General features: G+C 39.4%; 1 protein-coding gene across 8 annotated transcripts; it reads right to left on the bottom strand.

The window, feature by feature from the left end:
* Positions 1–657: 657 nt before the first annotated feature.
* LOC103410549 (pre-mRNA-splicing factor ATP-dependent RNA helicase DEAH1-like) lies at positions 658–16,633 on the bottom strand. Of its 8 annotated transcripts, XM_070827104.1 has the most exons (29): positions 16,402–16,633; positions 16,120–16,189; positions 16,001–16,040; positions 15,888–15,908; positions 15,033–15,256; positions 14,877–14,948; positions 14,385–14,471; positions 14,204–14,237; positions 14,016–14,070; positions 13,242–13,301; positions 13,066–13,137; positions 12,825–12,888; positions 12,555–12,634; positions 12,358–12,425; positions 12,202–12,259; positions 11,971–12,028; positions 11,815–11,883; positions 11,264–11,332; positions 10,965–11,054; positions 10,507–10,593; positions 10,096–10,211; positions 9,952–10,018; positions 8,527–9,567; positions 2,293–2,355; positions 1,992–2,115; positions 1,782–1,882; positions 1,430–1,492; positions 1,267–1,339; positions 658–1,097 (listed from the first exon to the last, which is right to left on the bottom strand). In XM_070827104.1, exons 5-29 carry the CDS (start codon positions 15,198–15,200, stop codon positions 1,048–1,050), a joined length of 2,889 nt encoding a protein of 962 aa, XP_070683205.1. In that variant the 5' UTR covers positions 15,201–15,256; positions 15,888–15,908; positions 16,001–16,040; positions 16,120–16,189; positions 16,402–16,633; the 3' UTR covers positions 658–1,047. The 8 variants fall into 8 exon arrangements, 7 of the variants coding, with proteins under 7 accessions (XP_070683205.1, XP_070683204.1, XP_070683206.1 ...); XM_070827103.1 differs by lacking the exon at positions 15,888–15,908; XM_070827105.1 differs by lacking the exons at positions 15,888–15,908; positions 16,402–16,633 and adding an exon at positions 16,278–16,334.
* Positions 16,634–17,117: the final 484 nt, after the last annotated feature.

The following is a 17,117-nucleotide window of genomic DNA, read 5'->3' as shown; positions in this document are numbered from 1 at the left end:
CAATGTCATGTGACAAGTATTTTCAACGAGGATTCTTGTCTCATTACACTGTTTTGATGTTGATTAGAACGATTAAATCAATCATTAAGTGAACAATAATCCATACTTCTACAAAGGATGGTTGACTCGCTACGTATTTGACAAATGCTAACGTTAGTCGTGCATATGAGTAATTTGCAAATGCATATGCAAAATTGATCTGTGCAACCTTTCCGGCGAATAACCACTATTTAATATTTATTTGAAAAACTGGTCCAGTCCCAAGAGCCTACTTGTAGCCTTCAGCCCGCGTATTTAGGGAGGATCTTTTGTTGAACTAAAGTCAAAGGTCAACCACAATTAGGCAGAAGTAAAAACCAGAGATTCCTTAAGAAATGGAGTTTTAACGAAAAACTCACGGTACTGTTCACTTTAACGAAAAACCACATTTTTACATTAAAAAATCAAACCTGGTACTATTTACTTTACCCTTTATTTTATCTTTATCATTAAAATTCAAAGTTTTCAAACCATTTTCATTAATTTTCTTTAAAAGAAACTTACATGCACACAGAACGTAAAATGGCAATATCAACCAATCACATAATATCATGCCGAAAAATTAAATCTTGATGGCGTATAATAGAATTGGAACTTGAGATACCAACACTTGAGGAGTGAAATAAAATTCAATGAATGGATAATAATCCTTGTACAAATGTTTGATAGAGAAAACAACTCAGCTGCCTAACTCCTCATTAAGACATCATCACTACCTCATAAACCTGCTATTACATAAGATTAACCTGTATTTTGTAGTCCTGAGAGTTTATATACATGTGATCAAAACATCGTCGTCTACCTCGAACTAAATCGTAACCTGACAGTAAGAGTATCCTCGGATTATCTTGTAGAAACAGTACCGTGACTACGAAAGGATCCATCCCTAGAAATGCCCGAGTCGTTAGTTTGTCAACTACTTGATAAAGTACGCAGTTAAATGCACAAAATTGTACTTGCAGGCTTCAACAAGCCACCAGTGATGTATATACAATTATCTTCAAATTCTCAGCCTTCTTGCGCACGCCCTTCTCCACGAGGCATTTTCTTTGATAATGCTGCCATTGATAAAAATAGTTCAGCAATATGAACAATCAAATGATACAAGAAATCTTTTTACTAGAGAAATCAACAGTTATATGATTGACGATAGAGGTAATCGTACATTAAAGTAGCAGAATAACAATACATAATAGAGAGAGAGAGAGAGAGAGAGAGAGATCATACAATCTTCAACATCCTTCAGCTGGTAATAATGCGGAGCTATTTCCACTAACCACTCTGGCTTTAATTCTGTCACCTGCAATTTAATTTGTAGGCTTTAGCTGTAATGCAAATAACATATAAGAAATATTGATCATGGAAAATGAAAGGTACAGGGAGCAGATACCTGTCTCATATATTCCTTGGTCGTAAGTACCAATTCATGGTATATAACCCATCTCGGAAGCACCTGAAGAGAAATAAAAAGAAATACACAATTGATCAATCCATCAGTGAAATCTGTCATCAAATTACTAAAAGATGCACAGATGTATCCAGATGCATTAAATCTCCTTTAATGGTTATCCAAATTGTACAAAAGCCTGAATTTTTTATAATTGGTATCATGTACATGTGTTCATATGAGATATAATGAGTTAGAAATAAAGCAGAGCATGAGCGAGATCAGTTTAGATTGCGAACCAAAAGACTAAATTCATATGGAAAGTAGCAACGAGGATAATGCAATTCTTCTTTACCTGTGACAGCCCTGAGCTCGGATGTATATGGACAGTCTGTGGATGTTTGACCGTTCTATAAGATCCATTCTTTTGAAGCTTTGCAGAATGAGGGAAGAAGCCTGATAGAAACAGCAACCATTACAGTTTAATTCAACAATGAACAAGAGTAAAAGGAAGAAGGATTTCACTTTTAGATCATTATGGTTATAGCGGTAATGGTATATTTACCAGATGTAATGGCCTTCTTAATAGTCTCGTTATCACTCATATTTGAAACCAGCTCAATCTCCACCCTCTCCAAGAGTCCCTCGAGCTGGTCTCTAATATCTCTAGCACGCTTCATGCTTCTCACCTGTAAGAGGAGTGTTGATAAATATTCAAGAGTCAATAAAGTGTAAATTGATATGGTAAAAGCAAGATGTTAATCAGTACCTATAAGTAAACGGAAACACCTAAACTAGTATCAATGTTTCAAATAAAAAATACATCAAGATTTTAACAAGCATCCGTCTCAAGTATCAAAATGTACCTGTACATAATTCTCGTAACACCACTGGGTTGAATAATTGGTCTCTTTCCATGAATTATAAACCTATGATTATACAACAACAACAACAACAACAACAAAGCCTTTTCCCACTAAGTGGGGTCGGCTATATGAATCCTAGAACGCCATTGCGCTCGGTTTTGTGTCATGTCCTCCGTTAGATCCAAGTACTCTAAGTCTTTTCTTAGAGTCTCTTCCAAAATTTTCCTAGGTCTTCCTCTACCCCTTCGGCCCTGAACCTCTGTCCCGTAGTCACATCTTCGAACCGGAGCGTCAGTCGGCCTTCTTTGCACATGTCCAAATCACCGGAGCCGATTTTCTCTCATCTTTCCTACAATTTCGGCTACTCCTACTTTACCTCGGATATCCTCATTCCCAATCTTATCATTTCTCGTGTGCCCACACATCCCACGAAGCATCCTCATCTCCGCTACACCCATTTTGTGTACGTGTTGATGCTTCACCGCCCAACATTCTGTGCCATACAACATCGCTGGCCTTATTGCCGTCCTATAAAATTTTCCCTTGAGCTTCAGTGGCCTACGACGGTCACACAACACGCCGGATGCACTCTTACACTTCATCCATCCAGCTCGTATTCTATGGTTGAGATCTCCATCTAATTCTCCGTTCTCTTGCAAGATAGATCCTAGGTAGCGAAAACGGTCGCTTTTTGTGATCTTCGCTAGATTGCTCCGGTCATTAGTGTGGATAAGTATATAAATGGATAGAGATAGGAAAGCAAACACAAGATGTACGTGGTTCACCCAGATTGGCTACGTCCACGGAATAGAAGAGTTCTCATTAATTGTGAAGGGTTTACACAAGTACATAGGTTCAAGCTCTCCTTTAGTGAGTACAAGTGAATGATTTATTACAAATGACATTAGGAAATATTATGGGAGAATGATCTCGTAATCACGAAACTTCTAAGTATCGGAGTGTGGTGTCGTCTTGACTTGCCTTATCTGTCTCATAGGTAGATGTGGCATCTTCTCTGGAAGTACTCTTCCTCCATCCAGGGGTGGTATCTTTAACTGGTGGAGATGCACAAGGTAATGTATCAATTTCACTTGAAGCTTACTTGTAGTTTCAGGCTTGGTCAAGCACGATACAAACCATGTAGTAGGAGTCCCCCAAGTCGCCGAGCTAGGGGGTCTGCTGAAAGAGGTGACAAACAAGATAAGCAATCAGAGCTCTGACTGATTGTTCACCTTCTCCCCATCTTGCAGCAGCATGAAGGATAAAGAGAAGAAAAATGAGAAGAGATGATATGAGATACTTTTGTTTTTGAAGAAGTAACTTTCCACAGGCTTATTCTTGAACTGAGCTGAAGGGTTTTCTGGTTTCCTCCAGAGTATAAGGCCGACTGGAGAATTTGAGGGTCAAAACAAGTCCATCAAATCTAGAGTACGTTCCACCCTGCTGATATGGGATACTTTTGCTTTTGACAGAGTAATGGATGTATCGGCACGTGTGCTGTTACGCTTGTCCCCATATGCTTCCTTGTATCCTTCGCACTTGCCCTATCTGTTCCTCAAGCAGATGCGGAATCTTCCCTGGAAACATAAGATGTTGAAGATGAGTACTCGAGAGCAATGCCAGGTAAGTAATCAGGTAAGGGGTTCCAGGCAGTCAGTTCCTGGCTGGAAGCTTGATTCCAAGTGCTGACTGATTGCTCTCTTTCTCCTTGTCTTGCAGGTAAAAACAAGGCCAAAGGAAAAGACAGGGAAAAAGCATGATATGGGATACTCTTGCTTTTAACCCTGATGATATGAGATATTCTTGCTCTAGTATAGCTTGTTTGCAGAGGTATTATCGGGGGGAAAGAAAGCTGAATATTTCGAAAGGCTTCGTTGGGAGTGCCCTCTCAGATATGATGAAGGGTTGAGCATTTTTGCAGGTCTGCCTGTCCGTTGGGGATGGAGGTCGACATATATAGGAGTCTCCCTAACAACAAGTAGTAATGCTATTCCTTTACCCTGCTTGGTCATAGCACGGTAGTGGGAGCTGCCAGTTTCACATGTTTTAACTCTGTCAGAGCACTTTGAAAAAAGTGGTCTGTGGTATCTGGCTCTCGAGATTCGGAGAACGATGCCTCTTCGATTTTTGAGAAAGCAATCATGCTGGGGGTCTGGCTCTCGAGATTCGGAGAGCAATGTCTCTTCGATTTTTTAGGAAGTAATCATGTTGGGAGTCTGGCTCTCGAGATTCGGAGGACGGTGCCTCTTCGATTTTGGAGCAAGCAATCTTGTTGGGAGTGTTGTCTCGAATGTGAGTAAAGGTTGGGCATGTTTGCTAGTCTACCTTGCCACGAAGCACAAAGGTTAACACACAGGGACTTTCCAATTATCCAGCAATGGTACTGTTCCTTTACCCTCTCTTCGATTTTGAGAAAGTAGTCATGTTGGGAGTCTGGCTCTCGAGATTCGAAGGACGGTGCCTCTTCGATTTTGGAGCAAGCAATCTTGTTGGGAGTGTTTTCTCGAATGTGAGTAAAGGTTGGGCATGTTTGCTAGTCTACCTTGCCACGAAGCACAGAGGTTGACACACAGGGACTTTCCAATTATCCAACAGTGGTACTGTTCCTTTACCCTTGTGGGTAATAATATGGTAGCTAGACCTTCAAAATTTATGTGTCTAAACTTTGTTAGTGCTGTTTCTTTGCTATTCTTTTACCCTTCTTGGTCAGAGCGATGTAGTGGGAGCTGCAAGCTTCACGTGCTCAACTTTGGCAGAGAACTTTGGCAAAGTTATCTGTGGTACCCATGAGCTATTGTTGCGTGTGGGAAGTGGGTGATTGAACAGTAAGATTCATGTGTTTTCTACTTCACCAGAAGTCTTCGACAGAATGCCCATAATTTCTGCAAAGCTGAGTGTGCGTGTGACAGGTGCTGACAAGGCTAGAAAAGTAGGTGCCTCTCCGATTTCTGAGATCGGCCCTCGTGGTCTCTGAGCAGCCCAGCTTTTGAGAAAGCGAGCGCCTCTTCGATTGATTCGGAGAACGATGCCTCATCGATTTTTGAGAAAGCAATCATGCTGGGGGTCTGGCTCTCGAAGATTCGGGGAGCAGTCTCTTCGATTTTTGAGAAAGTAATCATGTTGGGAGTCTGGCTCTCGAGATTCGGAGGGCGGTGCCTCTTCGATTTTGGAGCAAGCAATCTTGTTGGGAGTGTTTTCTCGAATGTGAGTAAAGGTTGGGCATGTTTGCTAGTCTACCTTGCCACGAAGCACAGAGGTTGACACACAGGGACTTTCCAATTATCCAACAATGGTACTGTTCCTTTACCCTCTCTTTGATTTTTAAGAAAGTAGTCATGTTGGGAGTCTGGCTCTCGAGATTCGGAGGACGGTGCCTCTTCGATTTTGGAGCAAGCAATCTTATTGGGAGTGTTTTCTCGAATGTGAGTAAAGGTTGGGCATGTTTGCTAGTCTACCTTGCCACGAAGCACAGAGGTTGACACACAGGGACTTTCCAATTATCCAGCAGTGGTACTGTTCCTTTACCCTTGTGGGTAATAATATGGTAGCTAGACCTTCAAAATTTATGGGTCTAAACTTTGTTAGTGCTGTTTCTTTGCTATTCTTTTACCCTTCTTGGTCAGAGCGATGTAGTGGGAGCTGCAAGCTTCACGTGCTCAACTTTGGCAAAGTTATCTGTGGTACCCATGAGCTATTGTTGCGTGTGGGAAGTGGGTGATTGAACAGTAAGATTCATGTGTTTTCTACTTCCCCAGAAGTCTTCGACAGAATGCCCATAACTTCGGCAAAGCTGAGTGTGCGTGTGACAGGTGCTGACAAGGCTGGAAAAGTAGGTGCCTCTTCGATTTCTGAGATCGGCCCTCGTGGTCTCTGGGTAGCCCAGCTTTTGAGAAAGCGAGCGCCTCTTCGATTTCTGAGATCGGCCTTCGTGGTCTTTGAGCAGCCCAACTTTTGAGAAAGCAAACGCCTCTTCGATTTCTGAGATCAACCCTCGTTATCTCTAAGCAGCCCAGCTTTTGAGAAAGCAAACGCCTCTTCGATTTCTGAGCAGGCGCCTCTTCGATTTCTGAAGCTCCGTCGAGTGCAGATTTTTATAGGGGCTGACATTAAGTTCCAAAGCACACTTGAATCTCCACCAGTAGAAGCTTCATTCTTGCACTTCTAAGATCTTGATTTGTCCGACCTCTTCTCTCTTCAACAACTTTGAAAATGTCTGGCCCCTCCGACCGTCGTTTTGACTTGAATCTTGTTGAAGAGGCAGCCCCGCCTTCTCCAGACAACATATGGCGCCCATCCTTCGTCTCCCCTACTGGTCCACTTACCGTTGGGGATTCCGTGATGAAGAATGATATGACCGCTGCGGTGGTGGCCAGGAACCTTCTCACTCCCAAAGATAACAGACTACTTTCCAAACGGTCTGATGAGTTAGCTGTTAAGGATTCGCTGGCTCTCAGTGTTCAGTGTGCAGGTTCTGTGTCTAATATGGCCCAACGCCTATTTGCTCGAACCCGCCAAGTTGAATCATTGGCGGCTGAAGTGATGAGTCTCAAACAGGAGATTAGAGGGCTCAAGCATGAGAATAAACAGTTGCACCGGCTCGCACATGACTATGCTACAAACATGAAGAGGAAGCTTGACCAGATGAAGGAAACTGATGGTCAGGTTTTACTTGATCATCAGAGATTTGTGGGTTTGTTCCAAAGGCATTTATTGCCTTCGTCTTCTGGGGCTGTACCGCGTAATGAAGCTCCAAATGATCAACCTCTGATGCCTCCTCCTTCTAGGGTTCTGTCCAGTACTGAGGCTCCAAATGATCCCCCTCCGGTGCCTTCTCTTTCTGGGGCTCTACCGACTGCTGAGACTTCTCCTAAGCAGCCTTTATGAAGGCTCCCTCTTGTGTGTTTATTTTGACTCATGTATATGTACATATTTGTAGCTTATTGGGGATATCAATAAATAAGCTTTCCTTCATTTCAACGTACTGTGTTAAAAACACCAAAGCCTTCTTCGCTAAGTTCTGTGAATTTTCTTTTGTTGAAGCTTGTATGTTGAAGCTTTCTGAGTGGAGCATGTAGGTTGGGGTAGTGTTCCCTTAATTTTTCGAGTGAGGAAAACTTCTCGGTTGGAGACTTGGAAAATCCAAGTCACTGAGTGGGATCGGCTATATGAATCTTAGAACGCCATTGTGCTCGATCCTGTGTCATGTCCTTCGTTAGATCCAAGTACTCTAAGTCTTTTCTTAGAGTCTCTTCCAAAGTTTTCCTAGGTCTTCCTCTACCCCTTCGGCCCTGAACCTCTGTCCCATAGTCGCATCTTCTAATCGGAGCGTCAGTAGGCCTTCTTTGCACATGTCCAAACCACCGTAACCGATTTTCTCTCATCTTTCCTTCAATTTCGGCTACTCTTACTTTACCCCGGATATCCTCATTCCTAATCTTATCCTTTCTCGTGTGCCCACACATCCAACGAAGCATCCTCATCTCCGCTACACCCATTTTGTGTACGTGTTGATGTTTCACCGCCCAACATTCTGTGCCATACAGCATCGCCGGCCTTATTGCCGTCCTATAAAATTTTCCCTTGAGCTTCAGTGGCATACGGCGATCACATAACACGCCGGATGCACTCTTCCACTTCATCCATCCAGCTTGTATTCTATGGTTGAGATCTCCATCTAATTCTCCGTTCTTTTGCAAGATAGATCCTAGGTAACGAAAACGGTCGCTCTTTGGTATTTCTTGATCTCCGATCCTCACGCCTAACTCGTTTTGGCCTCCATTTGCACTGAACTTGCACTCCATATATTCTGTCTTTGATCGGCTTAGGCGAAGACCTTTATATTCCAACACTTCTCTCCAAAGGTTAAGCTTTGCATTTACCCCTTCCTGAGTTTCATCTATCAACACTATATCGTCTGCGAAAAGCATACACCAAGGAATATCATCTTGAATATGTCCTGTTAACTCATCCATTACCAACGCAAAAAGGTAAGGACTTAAGGATGAGCCTTGATGTAATCCTACAGTTATGGGAAAGCTTTCGGTTTGTCCTTCATGAGTAACAACCTCATTCAATTCATTATAAGTTTATAACTACTTAATGTTAAAATATGAACTTTACCATTTTCCGATCCCCCAAGTCCCTAAGTCATGGTTTAAAGCCGTAAACATCAGACATGTTCACTAAAGGGAATATGGAAACAAAACTATACAGTAAAGGAAGGCGAAAGTATACCTTGAGCAACGCAATGTGATCTCCGACATTCCCCATGTGAAAATTCAATCGTGCATTGTCCGCATGGACTTGCTTGTCCTTTGGACGGTAAAAGATTGAATTACCAATGGAAAGCATGGCAGCAATGGAAATAATCTCATCTGAACACTTGTACTTATCAGAAGCAACTATCATCTTAGATAGCATGGGGTCAAGTGGAAACTCTGCCATCCTTCGACCAACTTTAGTCAACTCACCCACCTTATTTAATGCACTTAGTGCAAATAAAAGTTCCAGGGCTTTTAGTAATGCTTCAGATGGTGGAGGGTCCATAAAATCAAAATGTAACAAGTCATGAATACCAAGGCTCTTCAATGAAAGCACAACATTTGCAAGATTAGTCCTCTGCACTTCTGGTACTGTGTTGTCGTCCAAATCATTGTAATAATTGTAGGCAGTATATAAGCGGTAGCACTTTCCAGGACCAGTTCGACCAGATCGACCTGCCCTCTGCATTGCAGATGCCTTTGAGATGGGAGTGATTAACAACGACTCCATACCAGTCCTTGGATTATAGGAGTTCATCTTGCAAAAACCAGGGTCAATAACATATTTGATCCCATCAATGGTAAGCGAAGTTTCTGCAATATTTGTGGCAAGGATAACCTTCCTTGCCCCTTCAGGTGTGGGTTCAAAAATTTTTGATTGCAGCTCAGTTGGTAGGTTTGCATATATGGGACAAATAATCAGCTCAGCAATTTTTGTCCCTAGACCCCGTGTTCTGTGCTTCATTATTTCTTCTGCTGTCTCGATTTCTTCTTGACCAGTGAGGAACACCAATATATCTCCCGGAGGTTGTGTCACATGGATTTGGAGTGAAGTTACAATTGCTGCATCTAAGTAATCAGCTTCTGGTGCTTTCGTGTAATGTATTTCAACAGGATACCGCCTCCCAGGAATTTTAAAAATTGGAGCAGAATCAAAATAATCACTGAACTTTTCAGCATCAAGCGTTGCACTTGAGATAAGCAGTTTAAGATCGGGTCTAAACCGAGCAATATCCTATTACAAAAACCACTACCCATCAGATATCTGAAGAAACCAAAGGTATCTATGAGTCTATTATTAAGTGCTTCCAGCAGGGTGGCCATTATAAAATAATTTTCAAAGAAAAACAAGACCATCAGCTCAAATTTCGGCACACATAAGCAGGGTTATTCCATAAAGCATGCACAATACTTCCACTAAAAAAGAAGAAATTATGCAAAGCCAAGAAAACTAAATCTTCAACTGTGGTCAACTAATCAGTTATCCCCCACAAAGGTGCACAAAAGTCACTTAAAGATTGGAAGCACTGATGGTTTGGTCCAGTCATTAACGAATAATGCTCTTCACGGAAATAACTTTAAATAAATGACTAGAAAACATGAAAGAGTTATTGCTCACCTTTACTAATCCAAATAGAATATCAGTTGACAGTGTTCGCTCATGGGCCTCGTCCACCATCACGACACTGAAACAATTGCAGACAAACGGTGAGACAAAGTAAAAAAACCAATATTCAACCATTATGCCACAAAGTTACCTTACCTGTAGCTAGCCAGATCTGGTTCACCAAGGAATTCTCGCAACAGCATTCCATCTGTCATATATTTCAAAAAAGTCTTTTCGGATGTGCAATCCTCAAAACGAATGGAATAACCAACCTGTATATGGCATAAAAAGCACCCACTACAGTTAAAAGAGGTCAGATTGCCGCCACCTCTATTGTTTTTTCTAGTTTTGGGTACATTTTCAGAACAGATAAAGAAACTAGAAAAACATTTCAAATTTGTAAACAAAGAATAATGTATATCATCAAAATAAGTACCATCCATCAGAACATCAGAGTGAGTATCACCTCTAATGCAGGTCATTGATGCTTCTTTTAATCCATTCGGGTTATTAACTTATTAGTTATTAGCATAATGAACAATGATCAATTCAACGAAATGGGGATACCTCATGCCCAAGTTTGACCCCCATTTCTTGAGAAACCCTTGCAGCAACACTCATAGCAGCAACTCGCCGTGGTTGTGTGCATCCAATCTGAAAGAAAAATGAATAAGATTCCATAAGTTCGACTACCATCAGATAGTTATAGCATAATAATGAGTCCACCTTTTTAATGGTCTAATATTTTTCAAACCTTTCAGGTAGTTTGAGAAAGTTAATAGATTGTTAGTCTCCATAAGGTAAAGACATTAAAAACACAACGTTGCAAAAACCAAAAAAGAAAAATCTGTTTTTGTTTTATTAGCCACATAAGTAAAAAAAGGGCAAAACGTTTATGACAATGAGCTACCTCGTATTACCGTCCATTTCAATAATAATATCATACCAGAGTCGAATGTTTGCATGATAAACATAGACAGATTTCTATCACATAACCATAAAATTGCAAGAAACAAAGCTTACACCTTTCCACGCTTTGTGTATCCGGCCTCGTGAAGATATTGGGGTATCTGTGTAGTTTTTCCAGAACCGGTTTCACCAACAATAACAAGGACCTACAAAACCAGAAGACAAGGGCATGTAATACAAGAAAATGCTTAGAGATTTGTTGATATGATATTTATTAGAATTCTTTCTGACTTCTATTGTGAAAGTAAAACACATAACCATTTGGCGCAAGATAATGATCTGCTACGGTGCATTTGAATGAATGCATTTCTAGTAAAAAATAATAAATTTGTAACAGAAAAGATTAAACAAAAACCTGATGTTTTTCAACAGCATCGAGCAATGATTCACGGTATGTGTAGATGGGTAATGTTTTTCTATCCTCCTGAATGAACAAAAACATATATGATTAGTAAAATACAACAATATAATCTCCTATAATTTAATACAATTAAAGGTTAATTATATAGTTAACTCATAATTCATAAAAGACAGGCACAAATTAAATTGACACTGAAAGAACCTTTATTGCTTCAATAATGTATGCATCTTTTAGTGATATTCATTCATTCTCTTCAGTTTTTTCTGTAAATGTTCTGAACAATTTATTGGTAAAGAGAAAATTTTAATAGGAGAAAGAAAATAGGAAAACAAAGAGGGTGGTCCAGCGGACCAGCCCAAACAGTGAAGCCAAAATAAAGAACAGAAAACCAACCAACAGCCTAAAACAAAAACAAAGCCAGACTAGCAAAGAGCTGCCTTCCAATCTAATACGTCATACCAAACACAGTTAAACGTCTTAGCAAAAAGCCAAGGAAAATATAAACAAGCAAAAAAAAAAAAAAAAAAAAAGAAATTATCAGCAACCTGGAGCTTCTCTAAGGTTGATTTCGCCCTCGACTCAAGTAGCTCGGAGGGTTCCCCATCATCATCAAACTGTACCCACAAAATAAGCAAATGAGAAGTGTACTGTGATACCAGAGAAATGTGTCAAGTCAAAACTGGTGCTGTTAATAGAAATACCTTATCACCATCCATCACCGATGCCTTGATAAACTCAATCTGGTCCACAAATACAAATCTAAACATCAAAAGACATAGGTTAAAAAACTTAGCATGCTTATGCACAAACAAAAGAAGCTATCAAAGCATGCCTCCACTATAAATTTGGTTCACTTATTACACATTGCAACTTCAGATGGTGATAACAAGCAGGTAAAACAGAAGCAAAAGGATAAAACTTCGTAAACTTACTGATAGTCATCTGACATTTGCTTTTTATTTTTTGAACCAAATTTCAGCGTTGCCTTTCCTGCAAGATGATGACCTCAAGATGAATATTTCTGACATTTGTCTAAATTATATAAGAAGGTTCACCTAACAGACGCTAAAACTTCACCATGAACTCACCAATTTGGTGATCCTCCCAAGCTTCCTGTTCTGCAAATGGGTTCATTTTATCCCCAGCACTCTGGTACCTATACAACAAAATAGCTATTAGAAAAATTTCAAGAAGACCAGTATTAAGACTGAAATCATTTATGCCAGTTAGGAATATGTTTGGGTTTAGTAATTGTAGTTATTCTTAACATTTCCTAAATAATTACCTGTAGCGTTGCACAGCCACAGAAAATCTCTTCTCCTGATTAACACCATTCTTGTCATCATAGGCATCCGGCATCCTGTACTGCATTACAAAAAAAAAATGAAAGTATAGCACATAATCAGATGATAACATTGATGTGTAAGGAGATCGAGGAAGCATTAAAATCATTTGATCACTCCAAAGTGAACAGGGAGAAAATTCTCAGTAGAAACTCTTCTCAAAACAGGCAACCTAGCTAACCGTGGTTAATTATCAAAAACCCCCCATTTACCTCATTGGCATCCTCAGGTTCATCTGACCTCTTCCTCACAATTTCGTATATTTGTTTCTTGTAACTGTCCAGAAAACAATGAATATGACAAAAATTAGATTCTGGATATAGAAATCGCTGCCGATAAAACAACTGAACATAATTTTTTATTTATAGTTGGTTCATCTAAGTTATTAAATGCTAGGCAGTAACCCGAGAACCGTGCAGAACAAAAAAAATTCAGCAACTGCTTTTTCATTACCTTAATTCGCGATATTCTGCTTCAGTGAGTTTCACGCCATCAAATAAGTATTGCTCATCCTCTAAATCATCTCTGAGATACATATCAAAACAATAATTAACATTGATTGTGGGAGGAGGGAAAGGAAGTGGTGTGAGCTAACTTTAGGAAAAGGCAAAAAGTAGTTCTTTTCAAACCTGATTTCCTCCAACTTCTTTTGCTCCCTTTTCTTTAGATATTCTTGTCTTGAAACTTTTCTGAAGCAGAGAATAAAAATATCAGACCACTTGCTTATCAATACATATAAACCAAGAACCCTGCTTGGTGACATATAGAAAACACACACATATGTATATATTTTTTATGAGTGCTTTGCTTTCTAGGGTGAATATAATAGCTCCAGCATACAAGCCATCTAAAGAGACTATCGGTCTACCAAACAATCCAGAAACAGGGACAGATTTTCTGTGCGTAATTCACGAGGTTTCAACGGGAGTCACGTAACACAATGATACCGAAAGTGTCAACTAAAAAATTGTGTAGGGAAAAAAATCTAGAAAGCAAATGAAAGTGCACACAACCAGGCACACAAAAAAGAGCGAAGACCCTCTTTTCTAGGGTTAAAATGAAACACCAAGTTCATTTGCAATGAGAAAACACAGTTTGGAATCCTAACATAACTTGAACAGACAGTACAACACATACATGATAACGAAATAAGAAAGAAAGGCAAATATGTTCACTTGCCCAAAAGTTTTAATCATATTGAGCTTAGCAAAGTGCTTAACTGCTAAAGGGGTGCTAAAGGGGTAGAATAAAATGAATAAGCATATTTTAACTATTCAAAAAACAGGTATTTTAAGTTTACTTTTGCCTACCAAAAGAATAGAACTTTACCTGTAAGAAAGAACCCAAATAAATAAGCAGGACTTCAGAGTTAGTCAATTCATGATATATAGATAATGACATACCTTAAATCTTCAATGTCATTTTTCTCAAAAGCATTTGTTCTCCGAATAGCCTCCTCTGTTCAATAGTACAATGCATCATAATGAGAACTTAAATCCTGAATATGCATCTAGATGTATAATCGCAAACACACAATATGCAACTCTTGACAAATATGTGCCGATGTAATTATATCCTCAAGTTGTCGTACCTTCTTCCTTTTTTGACAACTTTCTCTCCGTTAACTGTTGAAAGCGAGAAAAAAAAGATGTTAGTGACGAGAAAGGAAACAAGCAGTGTCAGAAGTAGCTCGAAGCAAGATGACAATCCAAGCTGATTTGATACCAAAGAAAAAGTAGAAAATGAAAACCAGCTCATAACTAAATGTGTACCTTTCGTGTTGCTGTTGTGTCCCGCTCCCTTATATTCCGCTCCAATTGCTCCCTCTCTCTTTGATCACGCAATCTTTCTTCTTCTGACTGCATGCCATTATAAATAGAGGACATTTTAAAAACTGGTAGAGAAGAACAAGGAAAAATCTATAACTGAAAAATGAATGTAAAATTGCTACTCAATGTACTGAGATTTATTATAATAAAAGAGAGAGAGCGAGAGAGAGAGGGAGAGAGAGCAAAAAAAATTTGTAACTATAGTGCCCATTGTGAACCATGCAGATAATACCATTGGGTAAAAAGACGTCAAAATAATCATTCAGACTACAAAGTGAGTCAGGACAAGTATTGAAGAACTATATCAATTCAATCAAATTTATCTCTGCTTCCATCATGCATTATTACTTAACTTTGTTTTTCAATTAAAACAGCGACAAATTACGAGAAACTGAACCTATGCATAAATTTAAAATAAATATATAAGAAGAAAACCTCTGAACCATGATCTTCGTCTGGCGAAGTTCGTCTTTTTACCCTTCTCTTTTCTTCCTCTTGTGCAATCCCCTGCAGCATTGCACTAAGTTAAAACAACGATTACCCTGAGAAACAAAAACAGAATATTATATTACAAAAGTTTAAGGGCTTAACCTCATCGTCTTCATCTTCTTGACTCAAACCCTTCTTCCTAAACCGCTTCTTATGGGAATCTGGTTTCCTTAACTCTGAAACAACAGGGACAGATGATCTACCTCCATCATCGTCGTCGTCATCATCTGCATCCAAAAGAGAATATGTCTGCTGCTTCCTGACCAACATTGCAGCTTCCCTCTCTTGTTTCTGATATTGCCTAAAAGAATTTTACACCTACACTTCTACACATCCAAAACATATCAAATACCATTACAATCACAAGTCCATGTTATATCAACTTGCTTCGACTCACATAAACGCAACTTTAATAGTTCAAAGCAACTACATACGTAAATTAAGCACTTCTGAACACAGCAAACACAAACAGATACCTCAAACGCGTACATTTTCCCTCTAAGAATGGTTACTTCTGAAAGTCATTTGTTTGCCCAATCAATGATACTATAGTTCCCCATGTCAGTTAATGTATTAATCACAACATTACATCACATAACTACAAGTCCATCAAATTTTTTATTTTCCATAAGAAAATTACAATTATAATTGATATCCTTAAAGGGTGTTGTGGGTAGGGCTGGGCACAGGCCGGGCCCAATTTTGGAGGAACCGGACCTTACCCGTTTTAAACAGTAACGGGGTGGGACGGGCCGGGTAGAGAGATTTTGAGTTTTGGAACTGGACCTACCCAGCACATTTCAAAAAGGCTGATTCGGGGCGGGTCCACGGGTCCAACTCTTTATATATATATATATATAATTTATAAACTGCAGTGCACGGCAGCACTGCAGCAGCACAGAAGTTGTTTCACTACATGGAAGTGAGACAGAACTTGTTCACTTGAAGTGGTGGTACCATTATCAACCTGCAAAGCTGCTGCACAAGCATAGTTCAATATAATTGCATATTTGCATATTTCAAGAACAAGTAAAAAAATCGTCGTACAAAAACTGAACTTTGAAACTTACAATCAAGGCCTTGTTGCCCAATCTTTGCCATATCCCATACCTGTCGAAGAATGCTTCAACAGTAGCTCACACTTGAAGAACAATATGCACAAGAAGAAAGTAATAAGATAAGATGAAACCTTCAGCGACGAGTCTGAAAATCCACCAGCAACCATGGATCCATCATGGGATATAGACGAACAGTTTAAACTGGAAAATTGTTGAACAAAAAGATAAGTAATGGAGTAGAAAATGGAACCCAGTGTTGGTCAGAGACAAGGAGAGTTAAGGGAATTACCCATTGTGTGTGTTGATGAATGTATGAAAACATAACAGAGGTCAAGGTTCAAGAACCCAACAAAATCCCTAAATCTAGAAAACCCTAATTTAATTTTTAATCCTAAATCCCTAAAACGTAATACCTTAAAATTGAAGAGAACTATGAGCAGAGTCGTGCGCTGCAAATATGGGTCTGAGTCAGACGAAGGAGATGACTAATTCGTCGTTTCGAGTTGTTCGACTTCGTCGTTCGTCCCCTTGAGTTCGTCAGAGAGAGAGATAGAGAGAGAGAGAGACTGATTTTCAGAGAGTGAGTCAGGAAGAGAGATCGAGGCTTGATGATGATGGCAGCGGACGGGGCGAGGAAGACAGGAGCGAATCAGGAGGAGAGATTGTTATGGGGAAGAAAATATCGTCGGAAATATCGTAGTTCGAAACTACCGTAAATGGAAATATTAGGATAATATCGATAAATATTACATAGAAAGTACGGAAATTGTAAGAAAAACTTGGAAATTTTTATTGAAACTTTGCAGCATGTTTATTTAGTCAATTATCTATTAGTTTATCACAAAAAATTAGAAGGAAATGCATTGCATGATGGATTTAACATTATCAAGTTGATTATATAACGAGCTGATAAACATTGTGAGCGTAGAAAATATGTAGTAATTAATGAAAGAAGTCTATACACACTATAATCATTTATATATAATGAATTAGTACAATATTTTACACTTTATACATTGCATGGTAAGATACACCAGTGACTTAGTACCACATAGAGTTCCTATGAGGTTCAAATTTTTCACTATCTTCATCATCTCTATGTGTAGAATGAGTGTATTGTAAAGAGTAG

The sequence above is a fragment of the Malus domestica genome, chromosome 08, assembly GCF_042453785.1.
Source record: "Malus domestica chromosome 08, GDT2T_hap1".
NCBI classification, from domain to species: Eukaryota; Viridiplantae; Streptophyta; class Magnoliopsida; order Rosales; family Rosaceae; genus Malus; species Malus domestica.
Note: the sequence above shows the minus strand (reverse complement) of the source record. Positions and strands in the feature narration are given on the sequence as shown.